Source organism: Alligator sinensis, unplaced genomic scaffold (assembly GCF_000455745.1).
Source record: "Alligator sinensis unplaced genomic scaffold, ASM45574v1 scaffold476_1, whole genome shotgun sequence".
NCBI lineage: Eukaryota > Metazoa > Chordata > Crocodylia > Alligatoridae > Alligator > Alligator sinensis.
This window is the reverse complement of record NW_005842444.1, coordinates 791,577-806,962: the sequence shown is the minus strand read 5'-3', so window position 1 is coordinate 806,962 and position 15,386 is coordinate 791,577. Positions and strand designations below refer to the sequence as shown.

The window sequence follows — 15,386 nt, the reverse complement described above, 5'->3', positions numbered from 1 at the left end:
GAAAGAGGAGAGTGGAAGAAATACGATAATAAACCAACCAAAATTACAGGGAAATTTAGGGGCTAATGTAATACTCAACAATAACTTACTTTTTTCAAATGATATATCTGAATGGTTAGTTTTTCCTTTAAACTGTTTCAGATGTATGTTTTAAGTCCTTTTGTTCTTATATCCTGCACTTAATGTCCTATAACTGGGGTCAATAGCCTATGGCCCATGGGCCAGATCTGACCTACAAAGAGCTTGGATCTGGCCTTCAAAGGTCTGATTCTGGGGAGGTGGGGGTGGGGGGAGGAGAATTTAAAGGGGTCACATTCAATCAGTGATTTAAAGGCTTCTGCTCTATGACCTCACAGCAGAATTGGCTATCCCCTGTTTGTGTTCTCCTGCTGCCATAAACGGTTGCTAACCTGCATTCTGTAAAACATACTGGATTCTTCCATGAGATCTGCTTATTCTGGGATCTCACTGTTTACAATACTTTTTCACAGATGGATAAAAGGCATGGGAAGGTTCAGTGATTTGCTTAAGGTCATGCAGGCAGTCAGTGATAGAACCAGCATTGGTACAATATGTGAACTAAGATAGTTTATCTGTGTCCATATGGAAAACATGCTGCAAAATAACTGGCTAATTTTTGTGCTTTGTGTGTCTTGTTTTTTAGGGGGTATATTATATTACCTCCCTTTCCCTTTATTATACATGCTTTAAACCATCTTCTGTTTCACACCTGTCTGCTTCTCTTGTCAAGTTATGTTTCTTTTTTTTTCTAGTGTATAGCATGAGTAGAAGAGCATCAACTGAAGAAAGTCATCAAGTAGACTCTAAAGCAGCCTTGCTCCCGGTTTGTACGCTGTTGTTAACATTTTTGGCAGACTGTTAGAGTTGTAACTAAAATGCATATGTACTGCAACTGCATACCAGCTTGTTTAATGGGAGTAATCCTGATAAACTAGCTTTAAAACCTTGTTCCTGTGAAAACAGACATTTGTCCAATTTACTAAAATTTTAAGCCCAGTAAGATGAAGTGGAGAACTTCAGAAGGGGCACATTTTTTTGCTAACTGGAACACGTGTGTAAAAGAGGTATCATATTGCTGCAATGCAGGCAGATTGGGGTCACCTCTGCTCATATGGCCCTTATTCCGTAAGGAGCTAGATGACCCAACGGTTGACAGTAGCTGGGTCAAAAGGAGTTATAGTTGCAAGTTTGCTGGTAGCATGTGGTTGTGCAGTCTAGGAGGAAAGCAGTGTGCAGCTAGAACAAGAAACTGGGAAAAGTGAGAAAGAGATGCGTTATGTGGAAAGAATAAATCTCACTTTGGAGTGTTCTCTGGTATGCTGATAACTGCCATGTATAAGTGTTACGTTTCTACTGGAAGAATTGTGATTCTCCTGGTAAAAGTTACAAGTGTTTGCTGAATTTCTCTTGGAAAAAAACATGTACCTTCTGGGGAGATCTTCCAGGTTGGGACCTGGAAGATGTCTCTTACAAGAGAGTTCCTCTTGCCAGAATGAACACTTGTTACACTCCCTTCATGGATTGGCTCAGGAGGGGAGGGGGGCAGCAGCCACTGCTTCCTGCCTTTTCCCCAGATCAGACAGTCCCTGATTTAGAAAAGGAGTTGGGGGGGCAGGTCTTTACAGGTCCCTCTGGCTTCCCTTTCTTTCCCTTGCCACCCAGCTGGACAGTGGGGGCAGGGATTGCAAAGCCCCAGGGGCTGGGAACCAGAGCTGGGGAAGCTGTCCTCAAGTCTGGTTCCTTTTGTCAGCTGGCTTCCTCATGCTGCCCCCACTGCCCAGCTTGGAGTGGCAAAGGTATCCTGTGAGGGTGCTCTGAGCCAAATGGAGGGAGCAAGGGATTGAGGAGTGGTGGCTCTCCACCCACTCCCTAGACTGGAGTCCCTGGCTGAGGTAGGGGGAAGTCTGCTAAGCTGCTTCTCTGCTCAGCTCCTGGTTATTGGGACCCAAGCAGAAGAGTAGCCACTCCTTGCCCGTCAGACTGGAATCCCTGGTTTGAGGAGTTTGTGGGAAGGCTTTGCCCCAGTGCTTAGTCCTTCTCGCAATTGTGGGAGGACAGGAGCAGCTACTACTCCCTTCACTTTCCCCAGGCCAGGATCACCCCAGCCTGTACAAGGCATGTGGAACAGGGGAGAGGGGGCAGTTGCATGGTGAATGCCTATACTGCCCCCTCTCCTGAAATCTTTTCTAGTGATGGAAGTTTTCCACTGCTAGAAATGAACACCTGTAAATGGCTGGTGAATCAGTAGGGGCCTGTTTTGAGTAGGAGGAAAGATAAAATCAAATAATTCATTTGCCTTCAACGTGTAGTTCAGAGAAACTTTGCATTCTTGTGCTGTATTACTGTTTTTACCCCAAAAAAGTATAACTTTCTTAATAATAAAAAAGCCGTCAAACAGTAATGAATATGATTTCCTTGCATATTGTATCAGCATCAGTTTGTTTATATATTATAAAAGCCTAAGTCTGTCTGTCTGTCCTTAATGCTTTATTCGCGTTCAGATTGGCTGACGGAAACAGCCAATCAGAGTGCTCCAAGCGTGGGGGAGTGCCGCCATGATTCTGAAGCTGCCGGACAGAGGGTGGGGGAGCCAAGGCCTGCAGTGCTGACCTCGGCTCCCCCACCCCGCTCCTTGCAAGCGGCGGCACTCCATCTCAGCCCCCCCCCCGGGGCATTCTTGATGGGCACTTGGCTAGTGTGTGTGTATAAAAAAAAAAAAAAAAAAAAAAAAAAAATCTCTCACACATGTATATAAATAAAACTTTTCCTTATGTTACACTATTGTTACTGTATTTTAGTGTTTCACTTCAACTACTTGAGTGTTGAGAAATAATAGTAGTACTTCTACTTTCAGATCTTTAATAAAGACTGTAGTATATGAACTATAGGAATTAAGTAAACTTTTTTTTGTCCTATAAATACTGTTATTTTTTTCCTTTTGGTTAAAGGATTGGGTACAAGGTAGACCTTCAAATAGTAGTCAAATGTAAGTAAGCTTTCTATTCATTAATGCTAGAATTGATCAAATACTTTTGATGCACTGTAGTCTTTTTCTTTAAAAGTTCTGTTACTTTTTGGCATCTGAATTTCCTTGTTACTAATGTCCATATGAGATTGTCTTTAAAACTTAATCTCTAAAAAGAAGAAATATATAACATTTTAAAGTCAAAGGGAAAACTCAAGTGCCAGATAGTTGTCAACTATTTTATAATGGATCAAGGCTTATAATAGCTTTCAGTTAATTTTTAATTTTAATGGGATTCAAGAGCAAATCCATATAACTTCCAATAATTAAACAATAGAAACTAAAGAGTCAGTTGTTTTTTTATTAAGCACTTAAAGAACATTTTTATTTTAATTTGAACTATTGGCATCCCTGTGAGTTAAATAGGAAATCAAACCCACGGGTTTGTTTCTGTCAAATGACCGACCTTTGTTTTGATGTCCTGATCCTATTTACATTAATGGGTACACACACATGCACCTCCAAGAGCAGCATGTGCACTTCAATAGAACCATTTACTTTGCTGTTACTTTTAATAATATCTTTTTTTTTTTTTAACATCAGGCTTCCTGGATCCTTGACCAACCTTTTTATTATAAACTCTCCCCTGAAACCGTGCTGTAATTGCTTTCGTTAGCAATTCATCCCATCAAGTTAATTGCTTGTTAAAGCCATAGCTTGACTAATCTGATAACAGAAATGTAACCTTGTTGTGAACATGTAGTTTGTAATTAAACACCTCTGTGGGAATTGACTCTTTTAAAGCAAAGTCAATGTGCTATCATGCATAAAGTGGTGTTTACAGTAAGACTGAGAACATAAAAAACTAAAATGGAAGACTAGCAAGCATTTTTGGGTTTTTTGTAATTTAGAACTTTGTACTGTCTCTGAAAAGTAAGGTAAAGCAATTCTGTAAACCCAATGAATTGACTGTAGATTGGGGAGGGCAATTATTTTGGGCAGAGGGCTGCTTAACGAGTGTTGGTGAACTGTAGAGGGCTGCATGGGTAATCCTGCCCCTTGACAGTTGCCCTTCCCCCTTGTCGCCATCAGTCACCACCAGAAGTCCCACCTCCTAACCCCTGAACTTTGCCACCAGAAGTCCTTCCCCTTGTACCCCTGGAAATACTCCTTTTGGGAGGGGAGGGGTTGCCATCTTAGAATCAGAAAAAAAACAAATTGTACACTAAAAGTCAAACACCTACTATAACATATAGAGTTGCACCGATATATTGGTGCCTTATCGGATCGGCACCAATAAAATAAAAATTAACGTTATTGGCTATTGGTTTTTTTTGGCTAGTGTAGCCAGTAATGTCACTGATAAATATAATTCATTGTACCTTCTGGCTGGGGCCTCTGGATGCTGCATGCATGCGCAGAACTGCCTGCATGCATATAGCCAGGAATGAAGCTGGGCAGCAAATTTGACGAGCTTTAGTTCAAGCCCCCTGCCCCAATTTTTAAGTGCCGGGATGCTAATCCCCTGGATGAGCCACCTGCAGCTCTGTTCTGCTTCCTGCCCTGGCCCCTGGTCCCCTTCACTGCCCTGGCTGGGCAGTGCCTCCTGCCCATAATCGGCTTTTTGGTATCAGCCAAGAACATCTTTATTGGTGCACCCCTAATAACGTATTTTAATTTTATTACAAAATATATTTTTGTCATAATTTGTGTTTGCATAGTGTATATAGAGGTAATTGCATAATAACTAAAAAAAAATTCTTAGTTTTGTATATTGTAGGGGGAGGGGGTATGTGTATGTGGGGGGCTGTGGGAGCAGGGTGTGGGTGTGAGGCAGGTGTGGGGACTCCCATGGTGCAGCAGCAGGTAGGGTGCTCAGGGTGCAGGTGCCCAGTGGGGTGCTGCTGCAGCCAGTGCTGCACATCACAGCAAGGGCTGTAGCCTCCACCAGGCTGTCTGTATGGCTGGCACTCCCCACCGCTCGTGCACAGCCCCTGCACTTGCACAGCAGAGAGGGAAGCCCCACATGCTGCGGCCAGGTGCCTTCCCTGCTCGGGCTGCGCAGCACCAGAGAGTAACTTCAGGCTCTGAAGCTAGTTGCCTTCCCTGCCCCATGGGGAAAGGTGCTTGGGGCTTCCCTCCCCTGCAGCGCAGCCCCTGTAGGGAAGTGTGCGTGAGTGGTAGGGAGCACTGGTGATACAGGCAGCCATGCGGAGGCTGCACCCCTCGGTGCAGTGTGCAGCACTGCCCAGAGCAGCACCCGACCAGGCACCTGTGCCCTGAGCACCCCGCCCTCTGCTACTGCCACTGCCTCCAGGGGCTGTGCACCATGGACATCATGTGGGGCAGTCCCCAAAACCCCACTCTCCCTCACACCCGCATGCTGCCGACCCCAGCTCTGTGCTGCCTCCCCCCCTTGTCCACCTGGAAGCACGAAACCCGTGCCCACCAGCCCTAGCCCAACACTCCAGGCTCCCTCCCTGCTGTAGCCCCACCCCTGCTGCTTCCCTGCCTGCTGCCTGGAGCCAGCAGGAGATCGGGGAAGCAGAGCAGGTCCTGGGAGCTGGGGCAGCAGCAGCCCTACACAGAAGCTGCATGCTGGCTGGCTGGGCCCTTCTACCCACAGGGTGGGGGCAGACCAATAAGGCACGTTTTTGGGGCTGCATATACACGTAGACTTGCTCCATTTCCTTATGGGTGGAAGGGCTGGACCGGGCACAACTTGTTGGAGGGCTGCACAGACTGGATGAAAGTGCTTGGTGGACCAGATCTGGCCCCCAGGCCATATTTTGTCCGCCCCTGTTCTAGGTTGATGTATCAAAATCAAAAAGCACTGGGCTAGCAATCCATGGCTAGCAATCCATGGCTCCAAGACACCATATTGTCAATGAAATCTCCAATATTTTCACGGCAGCAAGAAAAAAAATAACCTTGAGGTTGAATGGGAGAACAAAATTTGATGTTGTCTGCAGTGCATTATTTGTTCATTATTGTTGCCTAAGGGCCCGTAAAGTTTGAGGTCTGCTATAATAGAGAATGCAAAAAAAATAGTTATCTAAAAGCAATCTTAAGTACTTCTGCACTCTCCTCTGTCCCCTACAGGCCTTCTGATGAAGATGCGTTGAATGGTAAGATTTTTTTTATTTTTTTTTGCTGGAATTTAATCAAGTTAAGAGGCACTTCCAACATTTAATATACCATACATTCTGTATTTCTGTACGAAACTTTAATGCTTGATAGTGGAAAGAAACTGTCCAGTGTTCACTACTGAAATGTATGAAGATGAAAATTAACCAGAATATGATAAATATTCTTTCAAGTTAAAAACAGGTTTTCTGAATTTGGAAAGCAGTGGCTAATAGAAAAGAACTATATTTTTCCTTATCATGGAATAAATGTATATTTTGGAGGGTGTGGACAAACAAAACTTATAAAGTTTATGCTCTACCAATTTAACTGTTATATCTGTCCACTTCCATACTAGTAAGTGAAACTAAACTACTGTAACTTTTTAAATCCATTTTGTTCATATTTTAAAGTTATTAAGGCTAATGACAGATGTCACATTTGTTCCGTGATAAGACATTTTTTCCTGGGGCAAAGTGCAGTCATTCATATGTCCATTCAGTTGTCCCAGGAAAAATATGAAAAGGCTCACAGTATAAGGACTATATGAACATTTTACCCCAGGATATCACAAAGTATGTCTAAATGGTTGTCCTTGGATTGTATCATTAAATCAGTACAGTTTAGTGAATGGCTAAATACACTGTACTGATTTAATGATACAATCCCTAATTAGATGGACACACCAATCCTGGGATATTTCTGTTCCAGTACAAATACAGACACAACTTGTCCAGGGGCAAATGCAATGCCTGTTCCTACTTTTAGCAGTTTAAAGTGGATAAGCTCATTTAGACCAGTATATAGGTAACACTGTCTTGGCAGTTCTTCACAGATGATGTTAGGAAGGTAACTGCCCACACCAGTTGCAGGCCCGCTGGTGACTAATCAGTCCAATTGCAGAGAGGCAATGGTTGCATGTGTATAGCTGATTGCTGCTAGAGAAGGGTGTATCTTTCCTCCTACTCCTCTTCTCAATGCTGGCTCTACACTGACATTTGAAGAAGGCTGTTGTTGCCTTTTTGATTTGGAACTGCCAGCAATCACAATCTGCAACCTGCGTTTCCCACAGTTTATAGTCAATACCGCAGGCAGAAAAGTATCTCTTTAGAGCAGGGGTGGGCAAAGTGCGGCCTGGGGGCCGGATGCAGCCCACCAGGCCATTCTATCTGGCCTGTGGGGCCCCTAAAAAATTTAGAAAATTAATAATTATCTGCCCTGGGCTGCCTGTCATGCAGCCCTCAATGGCTTGCCAAAACTCAGTAAACAGCCTTCTGCCCAAAATAATTGCCCGCCCCTGCTATAGAGCGTCCTTGAAGTGCTTGTGTGGGGCCCCTCTGTTGTGTCTCCCTGTTGTCAGTTCCCTGTACAGCACAGCCTTTGGTAGGCAGTTTTCATCCATCTGGGCCACGTGGCCTGCCCACTGCACCTGAATCTGCAGGAGAATCGCCTCAATACTGGAGGTACTGGCTCTTTGTAACACCTCCACATTGGTGACATAATCCTGCCAGTGGATTTTGAAAATAGTGCAGAGGCAGTGCTGATGAAAGTGCTCAAGGAGGTAGACATGGAGGCAATATAAGACCCAAGATGTCAGCACCGTACAATAGGGTGGAGATAAGAACAGCTCTGTACATCTTGACATTGGTCTGTGCCCGTAGGATGTGACTATTCCAGACCTGCTTGTAGAGTCTGCCAAAGGCACTGCTAGCTTTTGAGGATCTGTTGTCTACCTCCTTGTCGATCATGGTGTCATACGAGATGAACTCCCCAAGTAGGTGAACTGCTTGACAGCATTTAGCTCAATTCCTTCAGTAGTCATCTTTGGTGGCATATATGCCATAAGCTTGGCGTGAGGCTAGCTGATGAACTTCAGTCTTCTTCAGGCTGATAAGAAGTCTGAAGAGTTGTGCTGCAGTAGCAAAGCTGGTGGTCATGATATGCTGCAGATTGTGTTGCGTGTGGGCCACCAGAGCACAATTATCTGCAAACAGAAGTTCATGGATGAGCTGTTGCGAGGTCTTTGTATGAGCCTGTAGCTGTCTGAGGTTGAAGAGGTTTCCTTCTGTGTGGAAGTGTGTGTAGACACCTTCCTCGCCTTCCCCAAGATTGTCCAATGCTTGCTGCAGCATCATGGTGAAGAAAATGATAAACAAAGTAGGGCTGAGTACACAGCCTTGCTTAACTCGGTTGAAGATCAGGAAGGGACTTGAGAGATTGCTTTTGTACTTGACTTGTCCACGCTGACTGTCATGGAATTGCCTGACCATGGTGAGGAACTTAGGCGGCCTTGCAAGCTTCTTGAGAATCTTCCAGCGGCCATTTCGGCTTACAGTGTCAAATGCCTTAGTAAGGTCAGTGAAAGTGATATACAGCCCCTTGTTCTGCTCCCAGCACTTTTCCTGCATTTGTCTGAGCACAGATACCATATCTGTCATGCCTCTGTTTGCTCTGAAGCTACATTGGCTCTCCAGGAGGACCTTTTCTGCTATGGCAGGCACCAGCCTGTTGAGGAAGATTTTAGCTAGAATTTTACTGGCGATGGACAGAAGGGTGATCCCTCTGTTGGAACAGTCTGACTTGTCGCCTTTAGTCTTGTACAGGGTGACGACTACAGCATCACACACATCTTGTGGAATTTTCCCGTGTTCCCAGCAGGCTATAAAGAGTTCGTGGAACTTGGAGTGTAGAGCAGGATTGCCATATTTCAAGGCTCCAGGTGGAATTCCATCAATTCCTGGGGCTTTGTTGTTTTTTATCTGGTCGCTGGTAGTGAAGGTTTCTTCCAGTGCAGGATGCTCATCTAGTTCCTCCTTAATAGGCAGTTGCTTGATTCAGTTGATGGCAGACTCATGTACTGTGCATTCAGTGCTAAAGAGAGTTTGAAAGTGCTGAGACCACTGGTCCATGATAGAGCCTTTGTCAATGTGTAGGGTCTAGTCATTAGAGCTCCTCAGTGGCCTTTGGATCAGGAAGGTGGAGCTGTAGGCTGATTTCAGTGCTTTGTAGAAGCTTCTGATTTCTTTATCAGCATATAGTCATGTTCTTTCCGACAAGATTAGTCCACCATTCATTTTGGATGCCACGCAGTTTCCACTGAAGGTTTTTACATGCCTGGCGATAAGCTGCCTTTCTCTGTTGGCTAGTTGGCTGTACTAGAAGGGCTTGATGAGTGGTCCTCTCTTTTGGAGGAGGACTTGGATGTCTGTCATTTTCATCAAACCATTCTTGATTTCTCTTAGCACTGAGCCCAGTGATCTCCTGGGTGGTCTCCAGGACTACTGATTTGATGTGTTTCCAGGGTCCATTGAGTGAAGTGTCTGCAGTATGGGCTTGGCTTGTAAGCTTTGATTGAAGTGTTTTTGAAATTTTTGTTGGCAAGATTAATTTTGCAGCTTGGAAACATCACATTTTTTGTGGGGTTGCCTCTGTGCTTGGGCTGAGGCTTCAGGTGGAAGGACAACTTTGAGTGAATGAGTCGGTGGTCAGTACAGGTACTCCTCACTTAACGACCTACCTGTTTAACGACCGCGCGGACTTACGTACTGTGCGTACTCCGTAGAGTCCTAGAGCTGGTCGGCAGCGCGGCGTCTCGGCAGCGTGGCAGCGCAGCATCTCAGCGTCAAGCTGAGGGGGACGTGGAGCTGAGCCCGGCACCCTCCAGCGCGGCGTCTCAGCGTCAAGCTGAGGGGGACGTGGAGCTGAGCCCAGCACCCTCCAGCCGGCTCCGCAACCCCAGGAGGGGGGAAAAGCATCCCCCCGGAGGGCAGCGGCCAGGACTCACCGCCATGGCCAGCGCCTTCCCGTCCCCGGCTGCTTCCCTGGGGGCCGACTGCGGTCGGTAAGGGGCGGCTCCTTGCTTATCGACCAATTTGCTTAACGACCAAGTCGTAGGAACAGAACTCGGTCGTTAAGTGAGGAGTGCCTGTATAGCAGTCAGCACTAGGCATGACTAATGTGCAGGACATCCCCAAGATCACGCTGATGCACCAAGATGTAATCTATCAGGTGCCAGTGTCTGGAGCGGGGATGCATCTAAGTGGTTTTAATGGTTTTTCTGCTGGAACTGGAAGCTGCTTATTGCCATATGCATTTCTCCACAATTCCAGAAGTAAGTGTCCATTGTCATTACCATTTTCCAATCCGCGTCTTCCAAGCATGCCTTTCCATGCTAGATAGTCACTGCCAATTCTTGCATTAAAATCACCCATGATGACAATCCTATCTTTGGATGGTATTTTCTGGATGAGATTGCAGAGGTCAGTATAGAATTTAAGTTTGTCAACTCTATCCACCAGAAGGGTTGGGGCATACACATTGATAATGGTGGCATGCTGCTGGTCAGGTGAAGGAATGCATAGGGACAGGATGCAGTCGGAAAGACCAATTGCTAAGCGTTGTGGAAGCAATGGAGATCCTGGAAGCAATGGAAATTCTTATCATGAAGCCAATACCTGAGAGGTGTCTCTCCATCTGCAATTTACCTGACCAGTAGAGGGTGTAACCATCACTGTGTTCTATTAAGCTGCCTTGTTCTGAGAAGCACACCTCACTCAGGGCTGCTGTATCGATATCTAGCTTAGCTAGCTCATGGGCAGCCAAGGCTGAGAGTTGTTGAGGGTGGCTGCTATCTTCAGAGTCCAGGGTTGAAGTTTTTGTTTCACTTTTTATTGTAATTTGGCCGCTTTTAAGATGCCTGCTCCCTGTAGTGATCCAGCTAGGTAGTAGGGAGACTAGTGTTTCTTTAGGCCCCCTTTTCTAGGCCTTTCTCCTATTTAGGAGCGAGCAGTGCTATCCTTCAAAAAGGTCGTTCAGATGCTCAGGGTGCTGCCGGGTGATGACGTCTCCAGGTTGTCATCGGTGCGACCTGTACTCCTGAGACGCCTGCATGCAGGATTGGGACTGTGGCTGCCAGTGTCATCTTACACCTGCTATTTTCGCCATGCTCCCAGTGCTGTAGGACTTGAGGGACTTGTTTCTTTCCTGTCTGCACATGAAGCTTTAAAGTGGAGTGCAGTTTGCGCTGACTGGCCCCACTCTTTAGGCCTGAAACTCATGTGCCGTGGCCTGGCGAACTAGGACAGTGGCAGAGAGATCTCCAGGCTATAGGTTTAGTTGCAGAGTATCCTTCTAGGTACATTGCCAAACCAGAGCTAAAGAGCTCCACCTAGCATAGTTATTTGGGTTGGGTTGCTGTTTGTCTGGAACCTCATCTTTGACCTTGCTGCCATGGGAGATCCTACTGGGAAAAAATTCTCTCCCTGGATCGCAGCCTTGTTGTGGTGGAGAGGCTTGCGTGTCCTGATGATCCTGAAAGCAATGCTGTCTGGATAGGTACATAAATCACAACACTCCCACTTGCAGTACTCCCAAGTAGTAAGTCTCCCTTCCCCTTTTTAAACAGTTTAAAGTTTCTGTCCACAGCCTGTTTAAAAAAAAAAAAAATGTAGTGGGGAGGGGAGAGCAGGTTTAATTTGTATTCTTGCTTCCAAAGGTCTCAAATTATATTTTGTACACAGGAGGATTTTATGTATGCATATACAGTATATAATCTGTCTTCTGTGTCTTGACTTTTGGTAGGTATTGCTTCTCCTTTTAAGCCAATAATGGATATCAATTACTACTACTCAGGTTAGTGCCTTGAAACTAAAAGTTAGAGTTTAATAATGGCCTGTTATTAAGTCTTGGTCACTTTCTGATTTTTGCAATCTTTTTCTTTACAGCTGTAGAAAGAAATAATTTGATGAGGTTATCACAGAGCATTCCATTCACTCCTGTGCCTCCAAGAGGTAAGAAGCATAATCTTGGGGAGAAAGTTTACACCAAGGGTATAAGGTTGGCTCATGTGTGTCTTTCGCAAATGTTAAGATTATTTTCATGCAGAATGGCAAGGCCCAACTTGAATGAGTTATTTTGGTAACATTGATTGCAAAAAAAAAAGTTATAGCCCAATGTAGTGATCTCGTGTCAGTGTCTTGCAAGACATGCAGAAATGCAGACTTTGTTATAATATCCTTTAAGAAATGCAGCTTATTTACTTAAGGAGGGGCCTGTATTAGCTTAGTTTTAGTAGTCTTTGGTGGGGGGGAAGAGGAAGAGGAGTATTTAGTTCTTATAATAAAGTACACTAAAACGCTAGTGTAATGGAGCTTTAATAACTGACACTTTCTGCCTTATTTTGGATATTTTATAAAGCACCATTCTTGTGGTGTTGGGACACATTTAATGTGGCTTGAACAGGGTCACTAATGTTTTCTTTAATAACAAAGTTCCGATTTTCTGCTTCTGCTTTTAAGAAAGAAATTGGAGCAGGGGGGGTCTGCCAATTGGCTAAAACTCCAAGATTACAGCGGGGTAGGCAAGGTTTTTGGCCAGAGTGCCAAAAAACCTGCCATGTCTACCTTGTAAGATGCCAGAGCGTGGCATGCCAGAAAAACAAAAATGGGGTGGGGGTGGTACATGGCAGGACACACTGCATATTAATATAGTTAATAAGCATAAATGTTGCTTTTTTACAGTAAATACCAGGTTTTCTAAAAATTCTAAACCTGGTGACAATAAATAAAACTTCGTATACTACCTGTGTTGTTGTGTTTGGTTTTTTTTGTTAAGCATGTTGTGATGAGAGAGAGGAAAAAAAGAGAAAGAAGAGAAAAAGAGGAGAGAGAAAGAGGGAAAGATAAAGAAAAAAGGAGAAGGGGAAAAGAGAGGAAGAGGAAAAGAAAGAAAGAAGAGAAAAAAAGAGAAAAAATAGAGAAAAAGAAAAAAGAAGAAAGAGAGAAATAGAAAAAAGGAGAGAGAATAAAAGAGAGAAGAGAAAAGCATTGACCACCTGGTGATAGTGTGGCAGGGGCTGAAGTAGGCCGTAGTAGGCCGTAGGTCATGAGCTCCTACCCCGTTTCTGTCTCCTCTTAGTTCACTGACCTTACCTTGGCCTTAAATGGTAGATAGACTAGAGAGAGAGACAGGGGTTGGCACCTGATTGTCCTTGGCCTTTACAGTGAGGCTTGGAAGATCACATTCTGGATCTTCCCATGGTTCTTCCACCCTACACCATGCCCACACCTTTTCAGAGAGATGTTGCCATGGAAGATGTTGTTTCTTTAAGGATACGCTTGCTTAATTCTTTAAAATAGATGCTCTGTATTCACTGCCATAAACAAGTAGAAATGCTCTCAAGTAAAAAAAAATCTTTTCTTAGTGGCTACCTTGGCCCTACTTCTGACAGCTGAGTTTGGCGATGTTAGGCTGGTTGTCATCAGACACAAACACGAATCCAAATCATCAGTTGTCAGACGGTTTCTCATAGGACTGAGTATGGTTTTCATTTGTGGAAACACTTGTTCACAGCAATAAGTAGATCCAAATGCAGACAGCAAGGCAAAAGTTACTTTTTTCATGAAGACATACTTTTCAGGAAGAGAAGACCAACATGCTGTAATCTTGAGTTGTCTTCATACAACTGAAGGATGGTTTTCTGTGTTCCTTGTAGCCTAGTATTCACATTGTTTAAATGTGATATGGTGTCTGCCAAAAACATCAGTTTTGTTAGCCATCTGTCATCAGTAAGGTCTGCATATTGCTGACCACTTTCCTCAAGAAACAGCTTGATGGATTCGAGATAAGCAACAAAGCGCTTGAGCATGTTACCTCCACTCAACCAGTGTACATTACTGTGCAGCACTAAATCTCCATATGCAGAATTTATATCATTTAAAAGTTCATGGAATCTCCTGTGTGTCACAGAGGAGCAGGCCATCAAAAAGTTGACAAGTTTCACAACCATTGTCATGATTTCATTTAAATCAGAAGATAAGATCTTAGCACAGAGGCTCTGCTGGCGAGTAATACAATGGAAACTTATAAGAGGATGTCCAGTCTCAGTTTCCAGAAGTTTTACAAATCCAGCTGTTTTACCTGCCATTGCAGGTACACCATCAGTAGTAACAGAAAACACTTTGTGCAGGTCAGTTTGTTCCTGTGTGAAAATATCTTTGACAGCATTAAGTATATTGTTGGCCTTTGTTGTGCTACGCATAGCACTCAATGAAAATAATTTCTCCCAAACTTCCCCAGAGATAAAATATTGAACAATTATAGAAAGATGGGGGGATATTCTTTATGTCTGTGCTTTTATCCAGTGCAAGGCTCATCACATCACAAGTATGGCGGACTTGAATAACTTGCCCATGTGAAAAGAGTATTTCTACGTACAAAACTAGAAAAGATGCTGGTCTGGTTTTTTTGGGTTTTTTTGTTTTTGTTTTTAATGAATCAACAGCTTTTCTAATGGATTCATGTTTGTCTGGTTCATCAACTCCAGAAAACTTGGCTTCATGCTTGGTTGTGAAATGGCACTGGATGCTGGAAGTACAAGATACCACACTTCTGCTGCATAGACTACAAACAACATGTTTCCCTTGGTGCATGAAACCACACAATTCTCTCCACGCTGGCTCAAATATCTAACTTTCCTTTTTTATTATCCATAGTTGTGTATCTGTATGCCTTCTAACTGTAAAATTTCCTGAAGTTCATGCAGGGCAAACAATGTAAACAGGCAAACAGAAAGCAGAAAATCAGAATTTAATTATTTGAAGTGCTTATAAATCTGAGTAAGTATTTCCAAGAAGGCAATCAGAGAGAGCAGAAAAACACACAAAAGTGAGCAATATGAGATGTTGAAATCTTGGAATGCGAAGTAGAGAGGTCAAAATAAACTAAACACAAACTGTTTTAAGAAAGTAAAAAGGTGAAAAATATGAACTGGTTTAAGGGAGAGTGAAAAACTGAATAAGAAATGATTTAACAGACCAAAATAAACTGGTTATAGTGTGTGGGCCGGGAGCGATCCGGGCCCTTTTCCGTGCTGCACGCGGGCTGTGGCCAGCAGCCCGGGCACGCTGGATGGGAGAGGGCGGGCAACGAGCTGGAATTAGGCACAGACGCTTAATGGTAGATTTAAAGATTGTTTACTTACACCAGAGATGGTTGCGGTGCAGGCTGGAAAACTTGCTTGAGTTGCGGTTACAGACACAGACAACACGAACAGTCACGTGGAGTTTGCTAGGCTCCACAGAACAGAGCTCCGGATGCTCTGGGTGAGCGCGCCACCAAAATCGGACTTGTAGATACGTCTTATAAATTCTTTCCGCTCGAAGACGGGAAGAGGTGGGCGATGGATCAGGTCGCCAAGCTCCTCTGAATCTCACACAGGGTCTCTATTACCCTGCCGTGTATCCAGAGTCCCCACGAGATGGATGTGGAGTCCTCA

The 15,386-nt window shown here is 44.3% G+C and overlaps 1 protein-coding gene across 1 annotated transcript in view; it reads left to right on the top strand.

The window, feature by feature from the left end:
- Positions 1–15,386, top strand: part of TRPM7 (transient receptor potential cation channel subfamily M member 7) — a 48,003-nt gene that overhangs the window by 25,055 nt on the left and 7,562 nt on the right. Inside the window, exons 15-19 of the mRNA XM_025212085.1 lie at positions 774–844; positions 2,970–3,007; positions 6,089–6,114; positions 11,693–11,743; positions 11,836–11,901. Coding sequence (XP_025067870.1) covers positions 774–844; positions 2,970–3,007; positions 6,089–6,114; positions 11,693–11,743; positions 11,836–11,901 — 252 coding nt within the window. The remainder of the gene's footprint in view (positions 1–773; positions 845–2,969; positions 3,008–6,088; positions 6,115–11,692; positions 11,744–11,835; positions 11,902–15,386) is intronic.